The sequence below is a fragment of the Zonotrichia leucophrys genome, chromosome 1 (genome assembly GCF_028769735.1).
Source record: "Zonotrichia leucophrys gambelii isolate GWCS_2022_RI chromosome 1, RI_Zleu_2.0, whole genome shotgun sequence".
Lineage (NCBI taxonomy): Eukaryota > Metazoa > Chordata > Aves > Passeriformes > Passerellidae > Zonotrichia > Zonotrichia leucophrys.
This window is the reverse complement of record NC_088169.1, coordinates 82,505,961-82,526,765: the sequence shown is the minus strand read 5'-3', so window position 1 is coordinate 82,526,765 and position 20,805 is coordinate 82,505,961. Positions and strand designations below refer to the sequence as shown.

At 42.7% G+C, this 20,805-nt stretch overlaps 1 protein-coding gene across 2 annotated transcripts in view; it reads right to left on the bottom strand.

Annotated features, from left to right (window-relative positions):
- ME3 (malic enzyme 3) overlaps positions 1-20,805 on the bottom strand; it is a 117,134-nt gene that overhangs the window by 19,241 nt on the left and 77,088 nt on the right. For both annotated transcript variants that reach the window (XM_064719363.1, XM_064719372.1), the window contains exons 4-6: positions 15,590-15,665; positions 11,743-11,904; positions 8,676-8,779 (exon numbers count right to left, since the gene is read on the bottom strand). In XM_064719363.1, coding sequence (XP_064575433.1) covers positions 8,676-8,779; positions 11,743-11,904; positions 15,590-15,665 — 342 coding nt within the window. The remainder of the gene's footprint in view (positions 1-8,675; positions 8,780-11,742; positions 11,905-15,589; positions 15,666-20,805) is intronic.

Here is a 20,805-nt window from a genome sequence, read left to right as displayed (position 1 = left end):
TTGGGTTGCACCCAAAAATAAAATGTAGCCAACTTGAGACTGGAGCACAGAAGTTCTTTAATATGCAACAATGCTAAGAAAAGTCCAGCTCAGGTAAGAAGGTGGAGAATACTTGGTACAGCAAAGGAAAAGGGTGTTCTGAGAGCTGCTACATGTATTGGAATCCAGCCAATAAAATGCAGGGCAGAATGGGATTTCTTTCACTGCCTTTGCATAACTAAAAGGTGGTTGTGTAATGCCCAGCTGTGTATTGCCCAGCTGGACAACTCTGACTGCCCTCTCAGACCATGGAGAGAAAGAGCATACCCAGAGCAACTTCTTTCAACTAGTCTGAGTGAAAAATGGAAGTAGATGACATGTCTGGAGATTCCTCTTTCTTTGGAGTGTCTATGAAGGCAGACTAAGATGACCAACCTAAATTTAGATATCTAACTTTAGACATCTAAATTAGGAGAAGTAATCTAATATTATCTAATTATCACAGTTGGGAAGATCTGGTTGGGAGAATCTTAAATATATAAATATATGTCATGCACCTTAGGTCACTGGCTTATCACCCTTTCACTGCAATACTATGCTGCCCTTCAATGTGTACAATTTCTTTGTTGATGTCTGCAGAAACCAAGTGGTCCCCTGTCAGCAAGCACAGAAGTACTTGATGAAGTTAATTACACCGGCCAGTTTCCCCCCCATCATAGTGTTTTAAAATGAAAACTGATTTTGCAAAATTGTGTTTAATTGGAACACTGTATTTCCCACTAAGAAATCCAAATTAATGAATTCCTTTGGAGGAATAATTTTTAATGAGGATTTTGTTGAACCTTCTGTTCTGTTTAATATGAGACATCTGATATGAATGCAGTCCCAGTTAGTACTCACATATTTGCTGTCTGCAGGTGCAGGACGCCTTTTAATAGAAAAAGTGTTCATAAAGTGAGTATTTGAACAAGGATTTCTGAAGATCCCTTCCAAGACATCTAAATATTCTTAAATTTGAAGCAAGAATTGATGCTGGCCCTGCAGAGAGATATTCAAAACTGCTGTGATAGGAAGAGACTCTTGAGGTCAGCCTGCTTGGCTTGTTGTCAGTTCTCATAGATTATTCCACTGACTCATCTCCTAACTTTCAGCTGAGAGCCCTGAAGGAGATTTGGAAGCAGATCAGCAGGTCACATCAGGACTGAATGTTTTCCAGTCCAGGAAAGGCACAGCCAGCTAAGGTTGGCTCGCTCCAGCAATCCCATCCTGACTGTCAATGATTCATCTTCTCTAGAGCATTCTATGATCTTCTTGGCATGGGACACGAGTAGTTAAACAGCCAGGATCTGACTGCCTTTATCTAAAAGGAAAGCTTAAATGTACACTATCTGGATTTCAGACCGACAAGATACACTGAAACCGAGCAAGTGCCATGGCCCAGTGTGGTTTCTCCCATTTCCCAGTTCTTTATCTCCCTTTCAAAAAAGGGAAAGTTGCATTTTTGAATGGTTTTGGGCTCAAAGTGTTGCCATTCCTCTTGAGCACACTGCAGTTTGCATGTTGTGGGATCTCTGCAGTTCTATGTCTCCTTGTGGAACTGGAGCCTTCCCCTCAGCATGAGTCATTCTTACATCTGTAGGCTGGCAAGAAGGATCCTTGGACATAGGTGTTTTTGAAAGAATTCAGACATGCTGAAACTTGTAACTCGTTGCACTGCAAGAGGTATTATTTAATACTGTCACCATGTCTCCTGTTGGCTGCCAGACCACCATCTGGGGGATCCTGTTCTCTGCCACCTCTGGAATTAATTTACCCATTTTATAGAATTGGAAACAGAAAGATACACTTTGTCCATTCTTGCTCTTCCAAAAATATTCACCAGTCCTTCAGGCGAAGATTATATTGCTGTCTTATTAGTTTGCTTATTTCATGGTTTTGTGCCACAAATAATTATGACACAAATTCTGGCTCTCACATCTTGCAAAAATCTTCCTGTGAAAATAGCCTCACTGGGAAATGCTTTATAGAATGGTCCCATACACTCATTTTAGTCCAATCTCCAGCCTTTGCCTAGCAAATCTTGTACAAACAGTACTTTCAATAAAACAATACACTATTGATTAAAATAATAGTACAAACTGTCACCCTAATGAAGGATGACTCTAAGGAGCTAAACACATATAATATAATAAGCCTTTTGTAAAAATTATCACCTGAAAATCTGTATTAAGAATTGATCCCTTTTCCTGGGAAACACACAAATATAGGATTCATGCTTTGTTTATGGCTGTATTGTTGCTCTGGTACTGTTACTATCCACCTAGATCTACACAGAACCCCACGGCTGTGCCAAAAGAAAAGATGTTCTCAGCAAAGTCTGTATCCCCTGCAGAGAATGATACACATTTTCCTTGGATGACCACCTGGAACAAGTGGTGGAACAAAAATGTGGAACAAAAGACCATGAATCCCAGAAAAGGAGCAATGATTACATTGCTTTTAGATTCATTATTCAAGAGACTTCTCAGTTGCCTAAACAATCTCAATATGCAATTTTCTCTTTCATCCTCTTTTGTATGTACCTCTTTGAGTTCATTCAGACTCATTATAAGCCATGAGGTCAGAGAGGAAAAAATTAATGAGGCAGCAGTTACCATTTGAGAAGCATCTAACCAAAACCGCCCAAGTCAGAACTTCAAGGGTGGCCTGAGGACCTGTGCAGTGCCTCTGCTGACCAGTATCAAAAGGGGGTTTTTTTTGACAATGAAGAGGGAATATAATACATTCCTACATGCATGCAAAAAAAAAAAAAAAAAATAGTACTGGCAAGAAGATCCTGTTCCTTTATGGAAAGAATCGTAAGAAAAAAGTTCCAGTCCTTGTCTGAATTTAAAATTTTATAGCACTGTTTTCAGCCATTCATGATGCAAGGAATCCGCTTTGAGAAGCTGCAACTCCTTTCCATAGTCTTAGATAAAACCAGGCAGAGAAGAAACAAATTGTCCTTGCCCTTGCCATCTTCCTATTGCTGCTTGAAACACCAGCCACCAAATTCTGATTTCCAAAAAAAACTAAGTTATCTGTAAAGAAGCCCATAATCAGAAAATTAGAATGCTTGGCAAGTGCTCAGCATTTAAGATTGGAAAAACAAAGTCCACTCAAGCAAGTCAAACAAGACTAGAACCTGAGTCTCTCTGGTGTCTTGAAGCCAATTTTAGCATTCAATTGTTACTATGATTCTTGCGAGGCTTCTCATCAGCCCAGCAGTACTCTGCCACACAATTCCTGGCCACAGGCCACAGTTTGGTCAGGCAGCTCCTCAGAGGCCAGCTGGGAGCAGCCCTGTGGAGAAGGACCTGGGGATATTGCTGGATGGAGAACTGAATATGCTCCCATATTCAGAAAGCCAACTGTGTCCTGGGCTGCAGCCAAAGCAATGTGGGCAGCAGGGCAAGAGAGGGGATTCTGTCCCTCCTGAGACCCCACCTGGATCCAGCATCCAGCTCTGGGGACTCCAACACAAGAAGAATGTGGACCTGTTGGAGTGGGTCCAGAGGAGGCTGTGAAGATTATCAAAGGGCTGGAGCATCTCTCCTACTGAAGACAGGCTGAGACAGCTGGGGTTGTTCAGCCTGGAAGAGAGGAGGCTCCAGGGATACCTTGGAGCCAATGCAAACTTAGGAACTCTGGGTCCTGGGTTAAGAAATCCCATGCCAGGGAGCTGCATCACAAACCCAACAGGACCCACTGCCTGCCTCACCATCATCTTAGGCTACAGATAATTTCTAACTTTGGGCAGGAGTCTCACTGGGCTTCTGCCAATATAAACATCAGCACCATGCTCTGAGGCACAGAGCCTGCTGTGGATTCAGGGAGTGCTGTGTCAATTAAAGCACCCCTTGAAGCACAAACATATCAGGAAAACCCAGAATTGTACATTTTGGAAACCGGGGGATGTGCTAAGGATGGCTGCTCTTAGTCATATGCCAGGGCATCTGCTATGAGCTACTGTTAGAAACAGGATAAGGGGCAAAATGAAATTAAGATTACCAAGCTCTTGGGGAAAAAAGAATCTTGAAAGTTCATAGTCAACTTTCATTACATTCTTTTTAAGGAAAAACCTCCAAACAACTATCTTGCACATCCAATCTCATGACTTTGAAGCACTAAGACCAGCACTAATGGCTGCTTTAAGCATTCTACTGCTCTTATGCAAAATGACACCATCCTGCTTGTGGCTGGCAAGAGGAAGCACTGCAGCTGGAGATACAAGGCTTCTCAGGAGCAGGCCCAAAAGCAGGAAATGCAACCCTATTAGAGCTGACCCTCAGATGTAACCTTGAGCTACCCTCTGACACACAACAAGGAGCAGACAGAGCCTCACCCTGTACCTTCTGCACAAACAGAGCTTCTCCAGCTGCATCTTACTGAAACTGCTGTGGTTCATCTGGCATAGGTGGAAAAGCCCAGATAAAAGCCCAGAGCAGAGGGCTTTGTGACATCTGTAACTGGGTTATCCAAAGTTTGAATTCATGGTAACAAAAGCCACAGTGATCCCTAGCAGCACATCTGGAGCTCAGTCATTCTTCAGTAGCAGAAAATCAAGCTAATTAAACCTAAATATTGTTCCTTGACTTAAAACATCATCCAGTGTCCTAAAGCAGATTACAGATGCTGGCTGATGATCTTATCTCACATCAAGCCAGGACAGTGCACAGCTGGGGTGGCTCTTCCCATCTTCATCACTTCTCCCTCATGAATGTTGTCAGAGTCCATCTGGCCATGGTAACTGGGGCAGATGGGCAAGGAGAATATCCACCTTGTATTCCATGAGGGATGGATCTGGTCTACATGATGCCCAGGCACCAGTGATGGTGTGCAGGCCTCCTAACAGACACACAGATGCTAGCGAGTGACTTGGAGTGTTAGCAGAACATGTGAGGGCTTTTTTGAAGCCCATCAGTGCCTAGATACTGGTGCCTAGAAAATAAAGTCTAATCCTTCAGGATCAATTAGCCACGTTAACCAGAGCATATGAAGAAATAACATGGGGGTGTACCTGTACTGGTGATTTTGTTTTTGGAAAGTGCTGGTGAATTTGTGATCCATGACCCTCAAGAACTGCTGAAACAGAGGTGGGTTCTGATTGTTGAAGAGCACATGAGACCTGACTTGGTATGTTTGTGGGTAAAAGTACTGGGAAGGCATTAGGCAAAGAGAAATCAGGTATGCAACATTCACAAGGGAAAAGAAACTCAGCAGAGGTATCTTTCTTTTCCCATCTGAGAAACTGAACACTTGATCTCCTGATGCCTCCTGTGCTCTGCCTTATGACACAGCAAGCTTGTTCCCCTGGTCACTCTGTTAATAAGCACTGATGGGAAAGAAAAGGGGAGTGAAGTTATGACAGGTTAATGAGGCTTCTGTGACACGGTTTGCTGGTGTGGGGAACTGCATCTCGTAGAGTCTCAGGCTGCACATTCCACATCTGCCAGCCAGCGACTGAGGCTAGAGCTCTAAATGGAGGCTGGAGTTCTGGGACAGGTCTGGCCTCTTGGAGCATGATGAAAGCTACACAAGCATTAATTTGATCAGATATTCAAGCCCCAGAAGCTCTGTGGTTTATTCCGATTATAATCCTTGGACACTTTAGGTGAATACTTATTTCAGCCTAGAGAGATGTACCAGGTTAAGAGCAAGACTGACTTTTTGCCACAGTAACTGAGCAAATGGAAATCTGAAGCACAGTGCATTTTCCCATGTGAAGCATTATTGCTGCTCACTGTGAAAAAACAGCAATTTGTCAGGCTGCTTCATTCAGACACAGGTAGGCTCAATGGGCCAAATTTTAGCATGTAGTTGCTTCCCAAGAGGAGCAAAAGGCATAGCTTAGAGCTGTTGTTAAAGAGCTGAGTCATTTTACATGTTTCACGTTTTAGGTGAAAGAATAATGAATGGTGGTTTAGGCAGCAGGAAAACACAAACATTTATCCAGCTGTTCCAGAAAAAGCTTTTCTTCCTAAAATTGCCCAGGGTGCCCACACTATTTCAAAATATTGGAACTGCTAATTCTGAAGCCTCTGGCACACGCCTTGTTTCACTACTAGGTAGGTACTATGAGACCAGGAGTCCTTTCTATGACTCTATTGGTCTCCAGCAGCAGAAATTTGACATCTGTTTGATATTATCATTCCATTACAAGATTAAATCTTCACTCCCTTGGCTTTTTTGTGGGCTCCAACACATTCCACTTCAGTGACAAATGTCCCTTGAGCCAGCAGTGCTTTGACAGGGTGGGAGGTACCCCTGCAGAGGGACTGACAAATGGTTTCCATGAGAAGTTTAAGTACCCTCAGGGAGCAGACAGAATTTCTGCATGAATATCAAGATGAAAAGGAAATCCCCAAATTGCAAGGGATTTGTGGCAAAAAACCAAAAGGTTCCTCCCCAAGCAACTGAAATTGCATGTGACATTACAGACTTGCATAAGACATTGCAGCAGCTCAGACTCACAGGTTGCCTCAAAAGTGGAAGCAGGCTACAATAAAGCAGCATGTTCTTGACCTTCTGAACAATTTCTGCTTCCTTTCGTAACAGAAGCAAGAGCTCCTACTGGGTTCAATCCAATCATTCCAGTGGAAATTTGAGACCAAATGAACCTGCTTCATATGAGTTTGCCAAACCCAGGCTAATAGCAGGATTATTCACCAGCCCAGAGTGCATAAGGATCACACTCCAACAATGCTTTAAAGTATGCTGGTGGTCAGGATGATAATATAGGGTAATGGCTCCTTTCACTCTAGGATCTCCAAATACTTTACAGATGTGAATGGAGAAGTGCAAAGCAGAATTTCCCAGCCCCACTTTGCTGAGAACTTTCAGGGGCATTACTGTGTTCAAGGAATTCATCCTGGTTAAGGGAAATAGAAAAGCAGGGACAGGGGCCCCAGGAACTTGATTACCAATACTTGGATGAAAGCATTAGACATGACTTCACAGCCTCCCAAGATAAGAGTTCATTGTTTCATGGTCTTCTCCCTTCAATGTGGAGATCAGCTCATGTAAACTAAACACAGGAAAATAACAGCCAATCCTTCCTCTCCAACAGCAAGCACAGAAAAGGCAAATTGTCTTTAGTGGGTGCAATGAGCTTTGCATTTAACACCACAAGCATAAATCTCAGAGCCAAATTTATGATGGCTGAGACCACAATCTGCTTTCTCATTCTATTGTTCCCATCCTATCATCAACAGCAACACTGCAATACCCCCATGATCTTCTGGCCAGAAAAAAAGCAGGATGGAGTTTCCCTGAAGGATTAATTAGTGACTTCAATGAAAATAAACAAAACCCCCACAAATCAACCCTGATGACTCTTAAATCGTTTCTACTTGTCTCTTGTGATTTCCTGGTTGTGTTTTACCAGCTTTCTAGCCTCTAAGAATTTCTTCCCACTAGATAATGCACAAAGCATCTAATGCAATACTACAATATAATCAAATGACATTTATCAAATGTCCTTTGTCCTATCAAATCATTTACCTTCTTTATCAGATGTAAAGAAGGTTCAGCTGTGACTGGATAGTCCTCTGCATTTCTGTCCCTATTTCCTCCACCACAGCCGGCAGGGCAGTCCCACCATATGCAAACCCATCCTTGTCAGTGGATGGGCAGGTGCTGTGTCAGACACTGCTCATGGTGCCTCCTGCCTCCAGGGAGACAGGGAACTGTGAGGTGCTGACACATGTACCACCCGCTCCCTCCCCTCTGTGCAGGAGCACACACACATACAGCTGCCTGCACACAGAGGGAGGGTCAAACACAGCTCCGTCCCTGGGAAGAAAAGACAGGCAGCAGCTTGGCAATCAGGCATAGGCTGCAGCTCTCTACTGCTCCTTATCAGTATCATCTGTGGTTTCAGGAAAGGCAAAAAAAGTTTTCCAAATATGAGTCTTCTTCCCTTAACAACTGAGCTCACATTCCTTCTTATGATAATCTATTTGGATAGTCATGGAGAGTTTAATACATTTTCTTTTATTTTTCAGAGAGAGGTGCACAGGGCTGAGGTGTAGTTCTGCTCTTCCCATATTAAACTTCCTGGTACATCAGAGACCCTCTATCCCAGTTAGTGAGTATGAAGGGAAGTATGCAGCTGGTCTGTTCCACACTTAAAAGGACAGTGCATATCATCCTGGCCTTCTGACTCCAGACTTAAATGCCAGCAGGAAAATTCCTATTTTTGACAAAGCCATAGAGAGGCAGTCTGCATACTCCACTCTGCATGAAGGAACATGCCATTTCCATTTAGATGATTTCCTTCACAACGGCAAGAGCTAGAAACTTCCTTTCTAAAGTGTAAACAAACCAAAGTTTAGGTTCTGACTATGCTGAATGAGGCTCATAAATACATGACAGAGGCCAGATCCAGCCCACAGGACACATGTTTGACACCTCCGGCCTATGTGGATAGGAAATGCTTATAAATAGTCAGTCCCATTCCAGTTCTCTGGAGACAAATATTTTTGACACAGAGTGTTCAAGCACAAAGAGTCATTTGCAGACCACCCAGGAGACTTGCATTGAAATGACCTTCCTTTGCTTGGATGATCAATTACACTGATGTTTATTTCAGGAGTTGCAACATTTGTTCTTAAATGGAAGCAGCCCGGAGGAGCCATGTATATAACCCCACTTACTTGTCGGTAACTGCCTGCATAAACTCATCCATCAGCTCGTCGTACTGCTTCCCACGAACCCTCTTGTGTTTCAGTCCAATATACAGTGGATCAGTCAGGAGAGCCTAGGACACAAAGCAATTCTGTTGACATCTTCTCTTCTGCAGATGGACAGAGATTTATGTCCCAGCCTACTAAAAATTTTTGTCTGATGAAGTCATATTACTTTTACTTACTATGCCAGCTCACACGTCTCCTCCCAAGCAGGAAGTGTTTCTGTAGGAAGCCGTGGCCTATCTTTTAGCATAAATAAAGTCAGAGGGATGCAACAGCTCTTGACTGCCATAGGAAATGGAGCTCTGCATCCCCAGAACATCTCTACCAAAGGCTCTCTGCCAAAGTGCCTACTCTCAGTGAATAAAACTGACCCTGTGTGGGGGTGTTCACTGTGCATTCAGTTCTTAATTTTGCACTGAGGGCAGGACAGCTGTTGACCACTAACAGTGCTTTGTGCAATGAAGACCATCTGATGTAACTTGAAATGATGTGCCATTTAGGCCTTTTAGGTGACAGCACAGACCACAATCACATGGTAGAATGTTCCCAAGCCCTGCACCTGCCTAGCACTCACCTCAATTATCTGGCAGGTATAAAGTCAAGGTATTTTCATACAACTGATTAATTTATATTTTGGTTCTCAATAGGAACATAAATTCAGACCATTCCTCCAAGGTGTTAAGTCAACATCCACAACTCACCTAAAAAGGACTGGGTCAGCACGGAAATTACAGGACAAACACCGGCAGGAGGCAGGTAGGCCAACACTTCTGAGAGTCACTGCAAAGGAACTCCCAATTTCAGGAACCAAACTATCCACATGAGGGGAGGATGACCCATCTCACATTTATTGTCCTGCAGCCATATAGCCCTAAATATTGGCAGGTATGCTAACATCAGATCTATTTTTACAGCCACAGATGTTTTCCCTTCGAAGGAAAGATGAAAGAGGTTTCGCTGTGAGTTTGATACATTAGGGCTCTGCAGGGCCACGAAACAGAAAGGAGACCCATTTGCATAACTTCCCTGATTGCTCCTACAGCACTGTGTGCTCTGGGCCCTGTTCACGGAGCACAAAATTCTGCCACAGACAAGCTGAGAAATGCCAGGGTCTGAAAGGAGACTGATTTGCTGAAAGTGTACACAAAGTATTATGTGTACACAAAGATTGTCAGGAGGATAAGTTGGCAACTGATGCTAAAAATATAATATAATGGCTGTATTTACTGAGTTCTACCTGAGGTTCATGTGTTAGCAACAGAGTCACACTTCGCTCACCAGATGTTGATGGGCAGAGATGAACAGGATGAATGCATATAAGAGGTATCTTATTAATGCACTGATAAACAAGTTTACTTGTGGGGCAGGATGCTCCTAGGATGTGCTTAGGGTTCAGTTAATCTGGGTTTATGTGCAAGAGAACATAAAAATAAATAAAATATTATTTAATAATTATATTAAATAAATAAATAAGCAAACAATTAAACATTAAATAAATAAGCAAACAAATTACTTGTATGGTGAGGAAATACATTGTTCATATTGCTGGAAAACAGAAGCTTCTATACATTAACCCCAGATGTGGAAATTGCCATCACAGAGAAGTTCCTAAAGACATAAATTACATCTAATCTTGGGCGGAAGAAAAAGGGTCCAAGACTGATTCTCTAAATCCCTTCTTCTGATGCCATCTGACCCTTGCAGAGGCCTAAAAATCACTGGTGCCAGTTTGGATTTTAGTGTCCACTGTCAGCTGAGACAGAAGCAAGATGGACATGCCCCATCAGATGCTTTTCATGGGAAGGGTACTTTTACCCAGATCCCTCTGGGAGAAGCTCCAGCTGGGAGGCTCAAAGCACTGATGGTGTGCAGATCAGCATGGAGGACAAGGAAGAGATGAAGGATCCAAAAGTACAATGCTCTATTGACTGGAGACTGCAGTAAGTGAGAGACTGAGACACAATTCCTGCTTTAGCCTCAGTGGGTCCAAACTCAGAGCTCTCCCTTTTCAGGAAAGACCATCAATCAGGCTGAGATGAGCACACCCTGTATTCCACAAGTCCATGACAGGCTGCTATGCTAAAGGGGTAACATAATCCTGGGGCCAGAGACCTAAGAGGTAATTGAGATTCTCAAATGTCAGTTATGGGCACTGATTTTGCATTCTTTCATTCTTTTCAAGGGTCCAATGTGAGAAGCTTGGGGCAGGACTGAAAGAGGTGTAGAAAATCTAGCTGTCCAGTGAGCATCAGCATGTCTGAAAATGTCAGCATTAATTTGTCTTTATACACAAACTCAAAGCTCTTTTACCCCAGATTTTTCATGTCCCTCAAGAAATGTGTGTTTGGTTTGGAGTCATGTGAAGCACAAGTTCATTTTACAAAAATGGACAAGCCCAGGCCATCACAAATCGCTATAGGATATTAACTTTAAAAAGACATCCTCACAGATGTCCATTCTGGCATTGCTGAAATGTTTCACTTTGGCCTTTCTGAGCCAGAGTCATAAGGCAAGAATCTGCAAACAGATGGAGTCCTCTTGCTTGGTTATCATGTGCAGTAACATGTGTAATCGAACAAAACAGTGACATTAATCATTCTCAAACCGCTCACCAGGGATTCTCCATTTCTGGAATATAGTCATCTCTACACAGACATGAATATCTGCCTGGTCCCTCACAATTACCAGAGGAACAATCATTCTGGGACCTCCTGTACGAAGCCTGTCAACTCACCTTGCCATGCTGAAAGGTGGAGCTGAGCTTTCAGCTCCAGCTGGTAACTCAGAGACTGAGTCTTCTCACCAGGGGACCATGAGTCTATTTAGCGCTTATTTCAGTTCCCCACAAGGAAAAAAGGGTCTCATGCATCAAACCAGAATTAAACCTTCCCATTTTTCTGCAGTGCTGGTCTAGCCACCATCTCATTTTGGATGTCTCCAGTCTTGTCTCCACATTTAGGGAACTGGCACCAGTTAAGCACTAATCTTGATTCTTTATTCCCCATTTCAGATTAATGAAAAATTGTCTTACCTCATTGTCTGTGCCAACATCCAGCAGGACAGGGAGGCATTGTTGTGGGTTAACTCCACCACAAGCTGTGTACAAAGCGAGCTTTCCAACTGGGATGCCCATGCCATAACTTCCTAGGTCTCCTAAACCAAGAATCCTCTCTCCATCTGTCACCACAATAGCCTAGGAAGATCAAAAGACACTTGTTTGGGGTTACCAAGGCTCTAGAAGCAAAACCACTGTTTCCACACTGATGCCACTTTGCAGATGCACTGTGCAATGGATATTTGCTCCTTGTCCCTGACAGCATGTTAATTAGCTGTCAGCAACAGGAGGCTGCTCATTTTTGGGGGTAGAGAAAGTGTGGTTAACAGGAAGCAGCTCACAGTGTGGGACAACAGCAGCTCTGATGGAGAGTACTTCAATTCACTGTAACAGACCCCAGCAGCATGGCTTTTTGTGCATCCCCAGCTGTACTACAAGAAGTATCACAAATGAGATCTGGTCTTGATTTTTTTCATCTTTTTTTCTAGAAGAATAAAGCGTGCTTAGGAACTGCATCTGTGGAAGAAACATATTTCAGTGTCCTTTCTTATTCAACATAAACTATACACATTTTTGAACTTTTTGCTATTTGCTTTTCCTTTTGAGTCAATGTGAAGTGACAGCAATGAGAAAGTCTCTTTTTGGGTGGGCTCCATCTGGTTTTGGGTGTGTGCTTACTTCTTTACCACGCCCAGAGGATGCAGTTGGGATTGAAAGTCAGTAGTGGGAATAGGGAAATCAGCAAGCATATTAATTGCTGCAGGTTTATGCTGAAATTAAATGGAGTTAATATTCCAACTATGCAGAGAATATTAAAACAAAATTAAGTTCTAATAAATCAAAATATTTTTCTGGAGCACTGATCCCCTGTCATCCAAATAAGTGTTCTCAGGCAAACCTAAAAACCTTTCAATAGCATTTAGATATCCATCAGAGAGAGAAAAATTCTTCAGCCTTGGATTGGCTGCAGCACTCTATAGTTACCAAAGCTCCTCAAGGCAGCACTGACAAATGAGTCAGAACAGAAAATACAGCATGGGAGAAATGTATTGCAATTAGTAAGAGAGGGGGAACTGGATTCACGTTTGTTTGTGGCTCTTTGGATTTGAAAAACACCCCAAAAAAAGAGCACAGTTTCTGTGAGCACCTGATACACAAGGATGTTAAAGTAATGCTTTTATTTATTTTAATAATGCTTTTATTTTATTTATGAACATCATGTTCATATGATCAGAGCTCAACAAAGAGGACATTAATCTCTGGCTGAGCAGGGCAGATCCTTCTACCTGAAGGTAGGAGGTTACAGGTTTAACAGTTAGGAACCTGTTTTCTTTCATCTGTGATACAAATTTTCTTGATGACTCTAGTGAAGTCACTGTATAAAGGTTAGGTGTGCAGTTTATGACAGCCATCTAAATGGTTTCTAAATTCATTTGACATCTGATGGGGAGAGACAGAAACCTCCAGAGGGCATCTGCTCTCTCCAGCAGCTGTTTGGGAACAGATGAATTTCTCTTTGAAAAGCTCAGCTCCCTCTTCACTGGCACTGCAGAAGTACTCACAATATGAGACTAGGTAGCTGATATTAACTAAGATGACTCTGGGGACCTCAGGCTGCACCCAGTTAACCAGTGCAGGTGTGCAGTGCCTTAGTAGCAGGCAGGTGGCCCAGCAGAGTGATCCAGAGTGCTACACTATCTCCAAGCTGCCAAGGCAATGCAGAGAGGTAAGTGCTGCTGTTGGCATTCCCAGTTCTCTGCACTGATTGCACAAGGTCAGCCTTTACAGGGTGAACTGATACTCTACATTGAGTGAACCAGCAGAAAACTCTCCATGGGAAGGATTTTGAGCAGCCCTGTACAGCAGTAATCCTGGTGGGGATTCAAGATCCTGAGCACACTTCTAGGGCAGGCATCCCACAGAAAGAGGGAGGAATGAAGGGAGGCAAGGAAGGATGGAAGGCCAGTGCAGTAGCTTGCATGGCAGCACACTTGTCTTGGAATAAAATACATGTTTCTTCACAATCCTCACTTTGAGTGGCTTGAATTCATAGCTGCCAGGATGACACCCATCCCGTATGATTCTTTGCATTCTTTTTGCTTTAGCTGGGCCATTGTGAAGAAAAGAGTACAAGATTAAGGAAGCAGAGACAAAATTGTCATGGGAAGGCACTCCTGAGTATGGCCAGCATTTCATCCAATATTTCATCATGTCAGGATTCATTAGCCATCCTGGAAGAGACACAAACCTCCCACATTCTCACATAAGTATGACCAGAAATGGTTTCTTCTCACTTGTTCTGCTTCTGGTACTATGATTATTTCAAGGCAGCCCAGCTTTGACAGGAGGGTTGAAGGTGTGGCTCATTAGAGCTTGGCTGAAGCTTTGCTAAGCTAAGCAGAGCACCAGCACCCTTCCAGACCTTCCAGGCAGAGGATTCAGGGTTTGGCCCAGATTTCCCATTTCTACAGTAAGCACTACTGCCATGAAGCCTTAATAAGCCAAATCTGATGAGCAAAATGTGGGCAGCATCTCCAGGTATTTCTGCACTGTCTTCAGTGGGTGGTGCTCAATAGTGGGGGGTGTTCAGCCTTTTAAAAACAACCAACAAAACTGGGTCCCTCCAGGGACTTAGGCACAGTCCAGGTGCCTCTCTGCTTATCTCAAAATCTTGAGTGTTCCAGTAGCCTACCAGTTCAGACATGAAGTCTGTGCACAAAGACACAGGGAACCTGTGCTGCTGAAATGAGCTGCCTTTGTAGTCTGGCAGACCTGGAAAGTAGATAGTCTGAATCTCTTTCATGGACCATTGCCTCTCCTGTGGTCTGTTTTGGGTGCCAGAGGGGCTGTTTCAACAACAGCCTCTAATCTTTCTGTGCCAGTTTCCCCATCTGCAAAAACATTTCTATTAGCCATAATGAATTCTGCTCACAGTTCTGAGTTGGAAACAAATGGAAATATTGAGTTTGTTGGACAGAACAAGGACAAAATACCTAGCCTGCCTCTCTTCTCCATGGTTCCAAACACAAGTTTGTATGACTGTGATCACTTTTTCTGAAAATATGTTAAATTTCCATTTTTTTCCCCCTTAGAAATGGAAAATGCTTGCAATATTTTCTCAGCTGCCAAACCTTTGTTTTGGGAAGAAGCAGATGATTGACAGGAAACCAAAACCCAGTCAATAGCCATGGAAATTCCCAGAAAGATGTACTTTCAGACTGATAGAATAAAGTGAGGTGACTGGCAAAACCTGTCTTAAGTGTTGACTTCATTGCATGCCAGGGACTTGCCCAGCCCCGAGCTCTAGTGAAAAACACTTCACAAGAACACTTTTTGGGTGGGGTGTCAGTAATATTTTCAGCTGCTGGATATCAAACATGATTTGCAGAGTTGCCAGTGTTCTTGATGCTGCATGACTCACTGGACTTGGGAAGGAGCCCTACAAGCATGTTAATTACAGAGATATTGTAAAGAGCTTTAGTACAAGTTAGCCACACAATTCTTCAATACACATATCTTATTTTTTCACTAGGGCCCCTATTCTGTACACTTTTATTAATATGCACATTTTTTTTCACTGACCATGACCCTGCTACCTCTGAAAAAGTCGTTCTTGACTGCATACATACATGATAGAGTCTCTGAAGTCCCACCTTGACTGGGAATTGAAACTGAAGTTCAGCCCGAAAATTGTCTGAGGAAGAAAAGCATTCTTTGCTTGTCCTTTTAAACAGCCAGTTCTGTAAATGATGCCAAGCAGTTCCACTAAATTTTGCACCAAACTGCCTGTAATTTCCCAGTCCACAGAAGACATGCTACATACCTTAACATTTTCTTCAGGCCAAGAGTTTAGCATTGTTGCAATATGGCCTCTGTCATGGATGGTGATAAACAATCCCCTAAGAGAGGAAAAGAAAAGGAAAGAAAGAGAAGAAAAATAAGCCTTGTAATAAAACTAGTAACTCCAAGATAAAAGAAAACAGGTGAGCTTGAAAATGGAGGGACATAAGCTGCTGAGTACAAAACCAGGCAACTCACTGACACAAAAATGAGACCTCCAGAGACTGCTAATAGCAAGGAAAATTCTCATTTTCAAACCAAAAGGCTCAACATCCTTAATGGCAACTTCATTGAGCAGCCACCAGTGTTGAATATTTTACACCTGTGAAACACCTTTGCTTCAAGGAGCAAACTCTGCCTTAGCGCAGAAGAGTCTTCTAGTTAAAACAATTTTGATAAATGCAGTGGAGGCTGATGGTATTACCATAAGCCTTGTTACTCATTCTTTCCTGAGGAGCTTACAGCTCCTGGCCATCCAGACAGTGAATGCATGAACCTTCTCACCCAGCTACCAGGGTCAATGATGGGGATGGCTACTGCAGAGCTAGATGTTTTGGGTCACCTCTCTAGTCCACCGAACTCCAATCCAACTGGATCAATATCTGCCATGACATTTGCTTTGATCAAGCCAAACCTGCCCCTGTGACAGTGTTTCTTTTTTCCCCGTTAATATCTGATCCCAGATTTTGACATGCACGAAGTGAAAATCATGAAAAATTATGAGAAGTGAAACAGAAAATCAAATGTTTGGGTGTAACTTCAGAGTGAATTGTTTATATAGAAAATAACATAGCTGATTGCACAGAGGTTAATCACTTCTCAATGCAAAGGTCTTCAGGGTTTAAACAAAAGTGCCTTCTTTTTAAATAAAATTAGGATCTGGAAGAGATTGTTTTTGAAACATGTTTTAGATTTGTGGCTTCTTTTTTTTTTTTTTTTTGCCTCTCTGCTGTTGTTATCAAAAAGAGTATCTATAGCAGGGATTCTTTCAATACCCAGGACAATATTATTTACATTGACTGATCTCTGCTCTGATACTCTGGGATTTTGCTGAAGTTCCTTTTAGGCTGTACTGACCCCAAAAGAAACAACCTGTCCTCTATACCTATGTCAGGGAAAATTGCTTACATTGCTCACAGTACTGTCTAATCAGTGCAAACCAAAGGCTCTAACTCGAGGACTCCCCTTGGCAGAAGGATGCAGCCATTTTCCTTGCCTTGTTATCTGCTCACAAAAGCAGGAGTTGTGCCAGCAATTAGTAACAGTTGGAAAAATGGATTTTTGTTGCTTACATCTCTCAACTATTGCTCCGCCCCAGAAAGTTCAGATCCGGTCACGGTTTGGGCTTCTAATGTGAAACATTAGGGAGAAGAAGCTTGGAAACAACTTCCATTGTAAGGCCATATGAGTGATGGATAATCAAACATAATTGGGCTACTCACTCTGGCAAGGGCTTATCTCACGTGACTCTTCTAGGGGACAGATATCTTCCCACAGTCAACTGTGGGATTCCTAATGAAAATGCCCTTTACTTCGAAAAGAAGGAAAATAAAAGTGCTGACTTCAACACTGATCAAGTCACAATCATACAGACGGATCAGAAAGGCAAAAAAGGAAAATAACATTTCATTTATTCAGTGTAATTCTTTAACACTGTGCCAATAACCAATGAACTAATCACATACACATGGCTTGCCTCAAAGGCAGTATTCACAGATGTCAATCTTCATAAAAAGGGAGTACTGTACTGCTGCCATCTATGTTTAGAAAGCAGTTATTAACTGGGAATTAAAAGTGCAAATTAGTAACATCCCTGCGTATATTTCAGGTTGTGATATGCTGCTAGGAAGAAAGCTATTGTTTGAAGGTAACATTTTCCATACATACTGAAGACATCTATTAAGTGTTTAGCTGCGTGCCTCATACATTCACATCTCTTCAGTACTGAAGGGAGTCCACCAGCTACTTAACCTTTGAAAAACATTTTGAGCTCACAGCAGAAGCTGAACCCAACTGTCTACCCACTGCAGGTCATGCAGCTCAATGGAACTGAGAGTTGTTTCATATGAAAGTGGAGAGGGCAGCTACCCAATGCCCCTTGATTCTGACACTTGAACTGGGAGGGAAGTGGTCTGGTCTTCAATCCCTGCTCAGGATTTGCCAGCAGAGAGAGTTCAGCTCGGGTCTTCCAAAATTTGATGGCTACTTTCACTATGCTCCTTGGGAGTAAGACTCTCACAGCTGCCATTGGACTGCCTTGGCTTAGATAGCCTGGTTGGTGACTGAGAACTAAGCATGGTGAGACAGCCATCCAGAATTTGTGTTTCCTTCCTTAATATTATGTATTCGATGCTAATTGCTCCTTACTTTACTTCAGGCAAAAGCACATGGTTTATTTTAGACTAACACCCTAATGGCACTACCAGCTTTGCAAGGGAAACCATCAGGAGGAGCAGAAATGAGGATCCATGGGGAAAAGTGGGGAAAGTGACCTCTCTCAGTGACACATCAGGAAGTGGGCATGTATCTAAGCAAGCCTCGTATTTTACTAATGCTGAATCTGAGAGCCAAGGGCCCAGGTTCAATAAAACACCTACATTTCCAATGCCTTTAGGCACCAGCTGAAGCAAGTCCCTGAATCTGGTTGAGGCTCTGTGGCCTCCCATTAGGTGTTCAAGCATTCAGAAGGGGATCCTGGTAGTAGTGAGTTGGAAATCCCTTTGCAGATGGAATATGCAATGACCAATTCTGACAAGCAGTTGAGTAAATTAATGCTATTTTTGAGATGCAAAGGGAAACAGACACATCAGACTTCAGAGTCAGGGGTCACAGGTATGTGCTCATTTTGCATGACCCCCAGGAGAGTTGTGCTCTCCCTCCTGACAGCATCTTACCCACAGAGATGAGCTGGCCAATTAGTTAAATAAACATGCTCCAAACTGGCAGAGGGTTTATCTGTCCAAAAATCCCTTCTGCAAGACAGGCAGAAGGAACAGACAAGCTCCACAAAACCAAACTCGGCAAAAGCTTTGCTGATGAGTGAACACGGAGGAGTAGCAGCCAGGTTTGTCCCAAGGACACAGAAACACTTTACTATGAGGGTGGTGAGGCACTTGAACAGGTTGCCCAGAGAAACTGTGGATGCACCTTCCCTGGAGGTATTCAAGGCTGGGTTGGATAGCCTCAAGCAAGTTGATCTAGTGGAATGTGTCCCTGTCCATGGCAAGGGGGTGCTCTACATGATCTGTCATCATTTCCAATCCAAACCATTCTATGGTTCCATGATTATAGGAGAGGTAACAGGAGCAAAAACTTATTTGTGCCTTTGAGAACAGCAAGGTAGAGCTCTGAATACTAAGAGGACCAGAATAGCCTATGAGGACCAGTAAGTAAGAAACATCCAAGGGGCAACAAAATGAATTAACTTAATTTTTCTGTGGAAAAGATGCAGCCTAAGCCTTCTGAAGGAGAAATGAAATCTCAGCAACCTTTATCATCTTTATTCTGCCTTTGTCATCATGTCTGCTCCAACTCACTTGAGATTACAGTTGATAAATTGCTTCAGAGAAACAAGAAATGAAGCAGTTTCCCTTTAATCTCCTTGGCACTCAATAACAAGGATTCAATTAAAATGTAAAGCTAAAAATGTAAGTAATTTTGATCAAGTCACATAACATAGGCATTCTGTGGGGCAGAGATACAATGTTTTTCCAGACCAGAAAACTCACCTGTGCCCAGGAACCTGCCATTCTACATGGGCTTAGTCATGCATGGGGACAAAATTACAAGAACTAGAGTTTAGTAAAAATTAACTACCTCAGCAATTTCAATCCAGAATGCAGATGCTGTACCATTACTTCTGGTTAAATAGTAACCTTCAGAGAGCTGTTAGCTCTGTGGGGGTAATTAAAAGCAGGGAGTGCTTCAGCCTGCATCCATTACGATTTCAGAGCTGCAGTCTCATATTCAGTCCATTAACATCACAGGTTTCACTACAGCTGCCTTTGGTTAAGGTGGAAGTCAGACTAGATTTTATTGTGCCACTGAGCACATCTGTAAGAGTCCAGGAAACTTCAAGGAGGGTTACAGCTTCTTAATTTGTCACCGAGGCAGTATTTCTGTCTGGATGTCAGCAAGTCCAGTCAAACTGCCTGAACTGGACTGCAGGATCTAAAAAACTGCAGGTCACTGCAGAATCCATCAAAAGCCTTGAGTACATTCACCCACAAGGCCTTTTTTCATCCCTAAGCCAGGGCCATTATCTTTTCTTTTCTGGTTTTATCCTGCCTGAGTTCATGACAGTACTCCGGGACTTACAAAGATACACAGTGTACCATGTGAGACATAAGAAGAATCCTGCTCTAAGCCCCAGTACTGGTTGGATCTTGGCCATTCTGAAGGCATTCTGGATGGAAGTCCCACAATGACAACAATCCCTTAACTACAAGGCACATTATAGAAAAATTCAGAGACAAAGAAATCATGGAACATTTGATACCTAGAGGAAGTGGTACTAGATACTAGTGATGGCTTTTTGGAATAACATTTATATTTTTTACAAGGACTTGTAGTGATAGGACAAGAGATAATACCTCTTTCAAAGTGGAACAGAGCAGGTTTAGATTAGATATTAGAAAGAAATTGTTTACTGTGAGGATAGAGAGGCACTACAACATGTTGCCCAGAGAGTTTGGGGACTTGCCGTCCCTAGAAGTGTTCAAGGCCAGGCTGGATGGAGCTTTGAGCAATCTGACCTAGTGGAAGGTATCCCGGCCCATGACAGGGAGGTTGAAACTAGGTAATCAATAAGGCCCCTTTTAACCCAAACCATTCCATGATTCTATGATTCTTTTAGACATTTGGGAAGGAATTAGTTTTAACAGGTCTCAGATATTAGAAAAAAAGAAATATCCATTAATCCTTTCATTCAGTAACAAGTTACTTCATTAAAAAGGCTAAGTAATGTTCCCCTTTCTGACAGTCCTGGTTAGCAATGCTGACTTGGGAGCTATTTCCCATTAGAAACAGCAGAGGAGCCAGCAGTGCTATCTCTAATGCGCTATTGTTTGTTTACAGAGAATGTTCACTTCCCAAGCACAGAGGGGAGTGAAAAACATTATGCAATCCATCCTCACAGCTCTAAATCTCTCCTCACTTCCCTCCTACCCAGAAGTCTCTCTCCCTTTCCTAATGGCTTTT